Source organism: Colletotrichum fioriniae (assembly GCF_027942845.1).
Source record: "Colletotrichum fioriniae strain IMI 355084 chromosome Unknown scaffold_6, whole genome shotgun sequence".
NCBI classification, from domain to species: Eukaryota; Fungi; Ascomycota; class Sordariomycetes; order Glomerellales; family Glomerellaceae; genus Colletotrichum; species Colletotrichum fioriniae.
In genome coordinates, this window is record NW_027076842.1 from 2,382,913 (window position 1) to 2,395,135 (window position 12,223).

Here is a 12,223-nt window from a genome sequence, read left to right on the forward strand (position 1 = left end):
CCTCACACCCTCACCCTCCTCCTCACTCGCTCACTCACTCCTTGCTTCTTTTTTGCTCGTCACACACCACACGCCCCCAGGGTTGAGTCCACCGATCTGGGAATAGATATATGATTCTACTTCCCACCCTCTCCTTCCCGTTGCTTGCTTCTTCTCACCAGTATTCAAAGCAGCAACAGGAATCAAATTAAACAACGAATCCAATAAACCAACCAATCTATATCCTTGACTATCAGACTTCTCCAAGGCAGAGCCTAAACTCCACCAACAAGACACCGAGGAACCAGAGAGCTGGAAGAAAAAGCAAAGAGGTTCAGGAATACATCAAGATTATCGGGAACACAGATCCACGACCACGAGACAAGGGGGAACACTTCAGAAAGATATATCACCACTCGTCTTCCCGCCATCTTCGGAAATCTTAAACATCAACAACTTGAAGAATCATCCCTTCGATCACCATCAACAAACAAACAACATCTTATCCCTGTGAATCAGACGCGGCGCTGGAGGTACACACACATCACCAACATATAATAACATCATCTGCACCTCAATATCTTCACAATTCACCATCATCACAATGCAACACGATTCAGCCATGCACTCCAACGACGGCTTCAAGGTCTTCCTCAACAAGGTGATCCGCCGCAACAGGAAGGAGGTCAAGCAGCGCGGCTCCGAGATCTCTGCTCCTTTCAACTTCCAAAAATGCAACCTTGACCTCGCCGGCATCAGCGCAGATGAGTAAGTCTACAATCCTTACACTACACTTCACTAGCCAACAATATACTAACACGTTTCTCTCAGAATTGCCATGCTCAAGGAACAAGCAGTCGCGAGCCGCATCGGCATCGCCGACTTCGACTCCGACTTCCCTGCTCGCCCTCTCTTCTCCATCCAGCCCGTCCTGTCCAGTGCCTCCATCTCCAGCGTCGGCAGCTCCTACCGATAGATGGGTTCCAGTCCTCATACAACTACATCTCAACTCTTAATCTCTCATTTGTCGAACAACATCACTACCAACTACTACTACAACATTACATCACACCACCACCACTACTACTACTCTACTACCATCACTGCCTTAATGAGAGTTGGACCTAATGGAGCTGCAACCGGAACCACCAGGCTGGTGCGGAGGAAGATCTTTTGAGCGAACTTTTTTTTCTATTTGATTACTAGCGACTGCATGGTACATGATACCTTGGATGAACATTCTTAGCAAGCGATGGCGTTTAACGGATGGGAACACTCATGGCGATGACGTGAATGTCATACGCACATTGGAGAGAGCGAGAGCTTTTATTTTGAAAAGAACGATACCACTAGGTACGCGAGGGGGAGGCCACATGCTGAGGGATGAGCCTAGGAGAGAGGAAGAAGATGTCGAGACACATGTCCGACGCTGAGAATCAATGAAAATCAATCATCAAACAAATACGTGCTCCCTCTTACTGTTCTCTGTCATGCCACCATGATTATCCAAGTGATCTCTACTTTCCACACCCGTTGACGCTACTATTCGGCCGGGTACTGGGATCCGGGACGGTTGATGTGCATCATTGTCAACTTTTTACCCTCCTCCTCTTCTTCCCAGGAGTCTCACTCTCCATGTAGTCGCCATCATTATTTTCGTTTCCTGGAACCTTTGCCGTATAAAAGCTATTAATAAGCTACCCATGTGAAATCGGGATTCTCGACGTTCCAGCTTGCCATTCTTTCTTCAACAACAAACGCACCCGCATCAGACTTGCTTCGAACCCTTAGTGCTACTATTTGTCGGGTATTGGGATCCAGGACGGTCGATTTCCATCACGGCCACCGTTTTGCCCGTCTACCAAGGACTCTTACTTTTCATGTAATCCTGATCATCGCGTCCATTTCCAAAAAAGAAACCTGGCGCCGTATGGAAACCACCGCCAGCCTACTTACACATATGTTGCGGTTTTAGATGTTTAAGCTTTTCATTCTCTTCCAAAGATAAACCCGCCGTCTTCACCTATACCTTGAACCCCTTGAGGTTGCTATCCCCTGCCCTCCCCCGAGCATTGGATTGAGAAATGCCAAATCTCCCTTGTCGTCATCACCACCACCATCCGCCCAGTACTCGTCACCTTTTTTCAACAAGTTATGATGTGTCCCATTCTTCCCGTAGCCTGCTTGTGTGTAAAGTGATGGTACCACCAGAACTTTCCAACACCGGTTATATAGATATTCAATCAAGGATGCCAATTTATCTTCTTAAACCCCCTCCTCCCCCCTCCGCTTCATCTTTCCCTTCCGAACCTACAAGGCCTGTAAACCCTTCATAATTTTATTGCCATTCTCACAAACCTTTGGCTTTAAAATTTTGCTTCGAAAAAGCTCGCGGGCTACACGAGTGAACGATGAGGACCTATGTAATCCTCTGATTAAAAGCAAACTGCCTTTCTTCTCCTACGCAGAAGGACAAACTTATACAAGAGATAATCCTCTGCTGGCGCGAAAAGAGGTATGACGGGTTTGAGGATGTCGTTTTTCTCCAGCTGTAGTCAAGTGACTTTGGGGGGTTCAAATGTAAAGTGGATGATCCGGCATTTCGAGGGGGAAAGACAAGACATGAGATATGATATGTAGTCTGTTTTTCTTCCGGCTTTAGAGGCGCAAAAGATCGAGTTTGACGGGATCTGGCTTTCAAGGGAAGTCATACGACACGGTATCATAATTTGACTACACGATACGAAATGTACCCACCACAACACAACTTCACGAATTTCGGCACTATGCACCAAGTGGCATGGTAGGAAAAGGCCTAAAGGTGGTATCAACTTTTGATTGTCTATAGACTCGAGTCTGCCCATGAAGTCTGACATCTTGATCTAGGTATAGACAACATCGGGGAAGGAACTTGCTTCCTTGTCTGCATCTCTGTATTGTCAGATAGCTGGCAGCATGCAAACGAGTACCACTGAAGAGGGTATTATCACCGGGTATTGTGATGTCCTCAACAACGGTATAATGGCATAATTATACGGCGTTACTTGTGAAATGATAGGGACCTATTGCTCGTACAGCTTGAACAGATCACCGATTAAAGCATGTCACGCGTGGTAGAACCTCATCATGATAGGTGTACGTAAACTTCACTCTCCCAAGGCAGCAAGCCGCGAGATGATGATGTACTTGTACGCGTCATACAGACTAACATCCCACAACTTATGTCACACGCTTTCACACTAGCAAATGATGGAAGCTTTGAGATTGTAACATGAAGTTATGCACTGGAGAGTATTGGTCGTTGTAAGGGGGCGGAAACAGGTGCAGAGGGCAGACTTGCGACTTCGGTTTCCCGAGTTAGCAAGGGGAATTACTATTCTGCAGATACGCAATAAGGGGTGTAGTTTGCGGTTCCGTTTGTCATTTGCCAGTGAACTAGGGGTGTTGCGTGTGTCGTTCAATGCAGCAGGCCCAGCCTTGCATGATCCCTGGTGCATCGTGCAACAAACACGCGTAGTCCGAGATGATCGGATTTCCATCTTGGAGCCACCTTTGTAAAATCCACAGTGGACCTGTGACAAGCAGACATGTACAAACAGCAAACGAAAGAAGATTTCATGTCGGGATGCTGCGTAACGATGCGCCATGTGTCTTCCCTGATGCTAGCTCTGCACGACATCCGCTCGCACGTTGTGTGAATTTGCACTGCTGCGACCCACGTGGGAAAAGGCGTGAAGTCAAACATGTCACCTTGTCAAGACTTGCCTGGGCTGGAGTCCGCTGGACTGGGTACGGGCGTCGATCCTCCACAGCCCACACCGAAGTCCCGAGCCGACACATCTCGGTGACAGGCGGAGGCGAAATCCCCGGACGGACGCAGGTTGCAGCGCATTAGGGGCGGGTGATGAATAAGCCGCAATCCCCTGGTCAAACCGTGGTGACGGCATCAGACGTGACCAGGGCATTAACGACCAGCGGCCGGGTAGCTAGTGGCACTACTGTATCTCTAACCCGTCGGCGGCGGTTGGCAAACAGAGAGCATATGCTATGATGGAGGCACGGGGATAACTTTCGTTCAGTCCGCGGCGGCGGAGGTAAGCCGGCTCAACCAGAAGCCCGTTCCTCCGAGTCTGACGTGCGGCGCGCCTATGTTCGCGAGCCTTCGGAGCCTTAAGGGTTCCAACGGCGGCGAGTAGGTAGGTACCTGCGCATTGCAGCGCACATCATCCATGGTCATCCATGTCTGGCGGGGGGGGGGCTTGTGCCTGACCGAGATCCTGTTTTAGGATCTGTGAGACTGTGGCTCTGCACCGTGCCGCAGAGTCGATGGCGGCTCTTTTTCGTGGAGGAATGGCCTCGTGATGTGAAAGATTGTGAGGCGCCCCCCACGAGTCGCGGGAAATTCAGGTGCTTGGCCACTGTTAACAGGGTGTCAGCCAGTGTGGCCTGGAAAATGCTGCCAGTTGAGCGTGCGTTTCTCTCTCCAATTGCGGAGGAGGGGTTCCTGGGCCATGTCGATTTCTCAATGTCTCGACGCGTCGCGTTTGTTAGGGCACGACCTGACAACCGTCTACGGTCTGCCATAGTAACGACAGGGAATCTGAGATGCTTCACACCGCCAGGCCAGTTTGACTTTTGGCCCAATATGGCTCCCGCTGCCAGTTGACAAGACAATTGGCAATGAAGATCTCATCGCCATCTCCGGGCCGTGTTCGAGATTCAGGGAAATGCGGTAAGTGACCCTTGAAGCAAAGGGTCCACGGGGACTTGGAGGGGCAGATTACATTGTCAGTTTGGGCGCGCCGCCATTCGTCCGCGGAGGCAAGGGATGGGCGATAGACAGGCCCCAAAGGCATGGGATAGAAGACTATGTATCCGTAGCAGGCTGGGTCTCAGACTCTCAGAAAAGGAGTCAAACCAGGGATTGCCTGAGGGGAATTTGGAAATGCGAAAAAAAAGGTCGAAATTTGATGCTGGCGGTTTGTTGTTTCTTCTTCCGCTCGTGTTTCTGGCGGCGGTGATCCATAGCTTGGTGCCAACCCTCACTTCACCTGAAGTCAACGGTTATGGCTTGGGAAGCATTGTTGGCAATGTCTGATCACAGGTAGTAGGTCAGAGATGCGTGAAAACCAGAAATTGAAGCTGGCCCAGCTCTGCCAGTCTTACCAGTAATAAATTGCTTCAGCCACGATCATCGACATAGGAGACGGTGGGAGCTGAGCAAAGGGTCCGCCTCAGCTATCATGGCCCCTGGATTTGGTGTTGAAAAAATTTGCGTGCGAGGATAGGAGTTTTGGTGGTCAATCACCAATGGGGACGACTAGCAGACGCTACCGGCGGGGAAGTACCGGAGCAGGGGAGGGAACTGGAGGCAAGTGTGGACGGTGCAGAGTTGTGCAGCCACTTGCCAGCCAGTGACGGGCGAAACACAGCAATGGGTGGGAACGGAATGGAAAGGGCGGGGCTGGAGGCAGCTTCCCGACAGGATGGAACTGAGCACTTGGTCCTTCCTCGACCTTGGGTGAGTGGCTTCCGAGTGGAGGCAGGAAGGGCTCCCCGACCATCCCGCGCCTTCCGGCTTCTCCCAGTATTGTACCGGCTCTGATTGGTCACGGCCTGGGTACCGTCTATTCGTGTCCACGACCTTCCAACTTGGCTCAGCCAGGGGAGGAGCAGGTATCCCGTACCTTCTATCCGTTCAATCCCACGTCAATTGGACAGCCCCAGGGAAACATTGGGGATGGACCACATGCATTTCTGTCAAAAGTTCGAAAATGTCTCCAGCCTTGAAGCGGCCCCACGCAATCCAGTACACTGGTGCCGGTTTCTTCTCGCAGAAGGGGGGCCATTGGGTGGAAGACATCAAAGAGTCATCGGCCTGATTTGGCAATCGCCTGGACTCGTGAGCCCTGGGAGGCCCCCTGTGCTACGTACCTCGACCTGCCCCTGGGATGCAGCCCCAAATTTCCCCGTGTTTTTGGTGGTCGTGTGCGTTCAAGCGTTCAAGGCGTTGTCAAGTTGACGTTCCAGCGCAGCTTTTAGACCGTTTCTTAGCACGAATATAGCTGGGCCTCTTTGATGCGCAGCGATGATCAATCAATCTCGCGTCCTCAGGCGGCAGGTCAGAGTCGTCATCTCGCTGCGGGAACCATTTTGGAAAGCCGAGGGAGGTGAGGGGCTCAAAAGTGAACTTGTGACCGAACGGGCTTTTCAAACTTGCGACAAGTATCTTTTTTGCGCCTTCAACACCTCCAGGAGTCCAGTATCCGTACCTATGACACGCATAGTCGGCCCCGGGGGCGTATACTAGACGTATCCGTCCCGTCTCCGACTTCATTTCATCCCGTATTCTAAATCTACACGCCGTCACCAAGTCAATGGGAGGAAGTGGCAGATCTCGGGAAGAATTGGACATTGAAGCCACCTAGTGCCTACCTTTCTGTCCATCCCCTTTCTCAGATTCTGTCTCGGTATCATAGCTAGATCTTATGGATGGATGTACTGTCAGTGTCAGGGCCCATTCCAATATGAACCAGCATTGCTTTTTCAATGCTTGGTCCGTACACCCAAGCGTGAACAAGGGAGTGAGCCACAGCAAAACGAGGCTAGAGAGAGAGGCCAGCCACTCAGAGGTCGCGAACAGTTCGGGGTTTGCTGCCTGAGTCATTAATATCAAGGAGTAGCCACAATGTATCCACCCATAGGAAATGGTAGCAACAAGTCACCGAAAGAACACTGGAGCCTTTGGGAGTTGGAAGTTGGAACTTGGAAGGAGCTGCTCGCCCGGACGGACACAACGGCCTTAGTAATTAAAGTTCCCGAATCCACCCTTGGCCGTCACGTACCCGCACCTCTCCCGTCAGCGCGCAACATGACTGGACGAGATCGGCACAGTCCATGCGACAGCTCCGAATCCACGCGAACAAGTTCCCCAGTCTTTTGCGCATATTCTTGTTGTGGTTTTTTCCAAGTTCTCTAGAGTATGTCTCTCCTCCAGGCTCCTAAGTGCGCGCAAATGCGAGTGAGACTCTATGCGAAGTACCTCGCCTTCGCCTTGCTTCCTTTCCCCTGGTCTGCGGCCTGCCACTCGCCCTTGTCTAGTGTGCCCGTAGCTGGCCCCCCTTCTGTTCCATTCTCCATTCCTTCCAGAGTCTGAAAGAGACAGCCGTGACGGGCCAAGGAGGGATTCGAGAGCCGTGGCCGGTGGACGATCCGTAGTAGCTTCAGCTGAGGTGGCAGAGGCAATCAAAGTACCTGCCACAATGACAGCTACGACATTCACACTGTAAACTATGGAAAAGTGACTTCCTTTGCATCGGCTATAGTACGCCTCATCGACTCCGTCCGATCTCAAACGCGCTCCCGTTCTCTCCCATTTTCCATTCCCAGGCCCATTCCCACTCCCACCTCCCTACCGATCGGTATACCCTGCTCTTTTCTTCATTTTTCCCTTGCGGCCACCATAGACATTTGGTACGGAGTACGCAGTAGTGGATGGCAGTATCCGTACGGGTAGTCACCAATCCTATCGGCACCTCAGACTAATACTTCTACCTCAGGCCCCCTCCCGTCATCATCTTGCTTCCCTCCCTCTTCCTGCTTTTCAATACTCAATACAATAACCTTTTTTTAATCAGATCGCGCGTTTATTTGACGGCTACAGTGCTGTCAAATGAACCTGCAACGGACTCTTCATATTTCCCTATGTAAGTCGTCACACGCTCAATGATCCCGGCGACTGTCTGAGTCGCCCGTGCTGTTATCCCCGTTCGCCCGGCTTTTTTCATTTGGCTGTGGCGAAACATCCCCAAATGCGCAGCTTCCTCCAAGAAACAGAGGAGAAAAAAAAACATGTGTCATCTGAACACGCGGGAAGCACAGCGCAAATCTTGTCGATCACCGTTTATGCAGCAACAAATCCAAAGGAAACCACAAGCTGACCGATAATCCTGCCATACAGAATTCCCCCCTCCGCCGCGTCTTCTAAATGCCCACCATCTACTCCTCCCTCTACCAGAACTTCATCCGTCAAGGATTCGCAAAGTCATTCACCCACGGTTACGCCCAGTCCGTCGTAGCTGCCACACATCCCATCCTCAACACACAAAACCGACCTTCATTTGCGCGCCGAAACACCAACCGCTTCGGTCGTCTTCAGTCTCTCCAGCTTCAGTCCGCTTTCCACACCGCTGAGCGGACAAGTGCTGGCCTCCCCCAGCACCACCACGAGAAGCTCGACGAGAAGCTTAAGCATGGAAGCTTAGACGCCTACTTCGAGGCGCTGCAGGAGCAGCAGGCCTCCGAAGAAGATCTCGACAAGGAATGGACCCAGTTCCAGTTCCAGCGCCAGATTGAGTGGAAGCCTTCACCAGCTTCTATTCTCGTTGGCGAGTCAAAGGCCCACGATGCCGAGGAGCTCGCCGCCGCTCAGGATGGAGAAGCCTCCCCAATTCCATTAGAGGCACAGGCCGCTCTAGCGCAGATTGACGCAGCACTCGAGAAAGAAATCGAATTCAGGAATCGCATGGAAGCTTTGGAAGAGGCTTCTGAGCACTCTATTCGATCTGCATCCCACAATGGCTCCGCAGCTCACTCGTACCAGTCCCCCGCAATCGACAGATCGCGGACTCCCGTCAGCGTAGCCCGAACTGCCACACCTCCTTTCGACCCTCAATCTCAGGTGTACGCCGACCACCTTCACAAGCTCTCTGAGGATGGCCGCTACGCTGAGATCCCGGCCGTCTTCGAGGCTATGCTCGTTGCCGGCGTGCAGCCCATTGCAAGCGCCTACAACGCTCTGTTGGTTGCCGCCATTCACCTGCCCACCGCTAAGAACGAGATGGTCACCAAGGCTCTGGATGTCTACGCCGACATGCTCCGCCGCAAGATCGTGCCGGACAGCGATACCTACAATATTCTTGTTGGTCTCCTTGCCGCCCGATCCCTCGAGGTTGCTTCTTTGAAGAAGACCCTCCACGACAAGTTGGTGCGTTTCGGTGGTATGGATGAGCCCGGCAAGTTCATGTTCGCTTCTCACGAGCTCGAGCATGCCATTCTTTCCGAGGATGACAGGCTCGACCTTGCTATGGACATGTTTGAGAAGTCTGTCCTCACCCAGAGGGCGTCCTACTCTGCTGAGTCATACCACCAGCTCATCTCTGCTTGTGCACAAGCTGGGCGTGTTACTGACATGCTCCGCCTCTACGAGCACATGGAGTTGAACCGCGTCACTCCCTTCGCCGCCATGTTCCCCAGCATGATCACCGCCTTTGCGACTTCCGGCGACCTGGTCAGCGCTGTCGAGTGCTACAACGAGTACAAGGACCTTGCAGTTGCTAACGACAACGGCGAGCCTACCCTTAATGACAGGTTGGACGCCGAAGTGTACGCTTCCGTCATCCATGCCTACATCATCTCCGACAAGGTTGACGGTGCCATGAAGTTCTACGAGAAGATCATCAAGGAGTACGGCGTCCGCGCCGGCGACATCAAGGATGCGATTGTCAGCTCTGGTATGGTCAAGGCTTTCACTGACCGCGGCATCTTCAACGAGGCCCTCCGCTGGGCCCAAGTTGTTGAGGCTGAGGTTAGAGCAGAGCCTATGAGCAGCCTTGCCACCCGCGCCGCGGACCACGGCGACAAGCACACCGCCGTCGCTGCTTTTGCCAACCTGCCCATCAACTTCCACCAGATTGCTACCCCTGCCATGGCACTTCTTGCTCTGAGCGTTCGTCAGGGCGATGTCGCTTCGGCAGCTCGCTACTGGCATGTTCTCTGTGCTCCTGAGACCCCCGTCACCCCGGCGCTCATCGAGCCTACTTCAATGTACGCCATTGCAATGATTGGATCTGGCCAAGTTGCCGAGGGCCTGGCTGAGTCAGAGCTCATGTTCCAGCGCATTCGTGCCGCCAACCCCGAGTCTGCCGACGAGATTGAGGAGGGTATCGATTTTGTTCATCAATTCATGAGCAGCCGTGGCATCACCGATCCTCGCGAGTTGTCTTCCCAAAACCTCTCCGCCTCTCCCTTTACCACATCAGCCACTGTCTCGAGCTTCGAGGATTCCTTCGACCCGTACGCGCACAACACTGACTTCAAAGGCTCTTCGTTGATCTCTGATGAGCTCGAGGGCTCTCATGGCCGCAAGGGTCCCAGACTTCACGATGCTCTTGGTCGCTTCCGCAACATGCGCCGTGCTGGCCGCCACCCTCGCTATATCACCTACGCCAAGTTGATCTCTGCTGCTTCCCGCGAGGGCAAGATGGAACTTTGCAACGACATTCTCGCCATGGCCCGTACCGACGTCCCCCTGCTGCCCCAGTATGCTGTTGTTCGATACGGCTGGTCTTCCATTCTGGATGCCATGGTTGGCGCCTGCCTCACCATTGGTCACCGCCAGATGGCCGAGCAGTACCACCAGGAGCTGCTTGCCATGGGAGCCGCCCCCTCTGCTAATACCTTCGGCTTGTACATTACCACCCTCAAGGAATCCGCCAAGACTTTCGACGAGGCTTCCGAGGCTGTCAAGATCTTCCATCGTGCCAAGGCCGAGGGTGTTGAGCCCAGCTCGTTTCTCTACAACGCCTTGATCGGCAAGTTGGGCAAGGCTCGTCGCATCGACGACTGCTTGTTCTACTTTGCCGAGATGCGCGCTCTGGGAATCAAGCCCACTTCGGTCACCTACGGCACCATTGTCAACGCCCTTTGCCGCGTTAGCGATGAGAAGTTTGCGGAAGAGTTGTTTGATGAGATGGAGGCGATGCCCAACTACAAGGCCCGCCCCGCTCCCTACAACAGCATGATGCAGTTCTTCCTTACCACCAAGCGTGATAAGGCGAAGGTCCTGGCCTACTACGATCGTATGATGGTCAAGGGAATCGCTCCCACTGCTCACACCTACAAGCTTCTTGTCGATACTCACGCCACCCTCGAGCCCGTCGACATGGCTGCTGCTGAGAAGGTCCTTGAAGCTATCCGTACCTCCGGTCAGAAGCCCGAGGCTGTCCACTTCGCTGCTCTCATCCACGCCCGTGGCTGCAACCTCCACGACATGGAGGGCGCCCGCAAGGTCTTCGACTCTGTTATGGCCGACCGCGCCGTCACCGCCAACGCTAGCCTCTTCCAAGCATTATTTGAGGCCATGGTTGCCAACCACAAGGTTGCCGACACTGAGGCCATCCTTGGTCAGATGCGCCGTCGAGGTGTCGAGATGACTCCTTACATCGCCAACACGCTGATCCACGGCTGGGCCGCTGAGAAGCAGATTGAGAAAGCCCAAGCCATCTACGACTCTGTCGGTCACGAGAAGCGTGAGCCCAGCACATACGAGGCCATGACTCGTGCTTACCTCGCCGTCGAGGAGCGCGAGAAGGCCAAGGGCGTTGTCGGAGAGATGCTCTGCCGTGGCTACCCCAGTGCTGTTGTCAACAAGGTGCTGGAGCTTCTTGGCGGTGGCGGTGGTGAGGAAGCTGTTGCACACAACTGAACTCACTCCAACACCTGTCTTGTCTACCTTGTTCATCAAATCATCGAACCACGCATTGAGCAGCTGCTCTGCGTGTTCCCTCGATGAACACGTTTCCTTTGTAACTGCCCTCATCTACCGCGTTGCTTGATACCCCGTTGTGTTTTGAAGTAGGTGGACTGAGGGTGCCTGGCCAGGATCGGCGGCCAGTCTGGTTTACGGCAGTGCGCCGAAAGCATTTCATATCGTCACATGGTTTTGGAATTTGGAGTTTGAACCGGAAGTCGAATTCATACCCCCATAATCGGGATACTGGGTTGGTACGGCGTTTGTCGGAAGCAAAAGGGTCACGGCGACTGAGCACCCGTGCAGGGGCTTTTTATCGGAAAGCGAGCGATGACGGCCAATGGCCCAAACTATAGACACAACCCCACTCAAGCATAGTATAAAAAAGAGGGCGCCGGATAGAAGCGCAACGCAGCATAGAGGATCATGAATGGACGGAAAGGATATTGGGGGTCGGTTTACGACGACATGTCATGAGGGCATGTGATCCTGCTGTATGTACATTACCGGCAGCATCCAACAAAATAAGATTTGTCGACTGTTAAAACAATTGGCCTGCATTATGTGAAGATAACGGTGATATCAGTTTTAGTGTGCAGTGTTCAACAGATTTGAATCGTGATGATGTGTTGAGGAATCTGGGAATATTCCCTATACTTTGATTAGTATGTAATCATGGGCTCAACCCGGGAGTCTGACCGCTAGAGCTGGAGC

The 12,223-nt window shown here is 52.8% G+C and overlaps 2 protein-coding genes across 2 annotated transcripts; both read left to right on the forward strand.

The window, feature by feature from the left end:
• Window positions 1-601: 601 nt before the first annotated feature.
• On the forward strand, window positions 602-955 carry N0V96_006047 (uncharacterized protein; the record flags this gene model as incomplete). The annotated part of the gene is made up of 2 exons (XM_053193923.2): window positions 602-747; window positions 811-955. 2 exons carry the CDS (start codon window positions 602-604, stop codon window positions 953-955), a joined length of 291 nt encoding a protein of 96 aa, XP_053048499.2.
• A 7,011-nt stretch (window positions 956-7,966) lies between these two features.
• On the forward strand, window positions 7,967-11,464 carry N0V96_006048 (uncharacterized protein; the record flags this gene model as incomplete). Its single annotated transcript, XM_053193924.2, has 1 exon — window positions 7,967-11,464. One exon carries the CDS (start codon window positions 7,967-7,969, stop codon window positions 11,462-11,464), a length of 3,498 nt encoding a protein of 1,165 aa, XP_053048500.1.
• Between the last annotated feature and the right edge of the window lie 759 nt (window positions 11,465-12,223).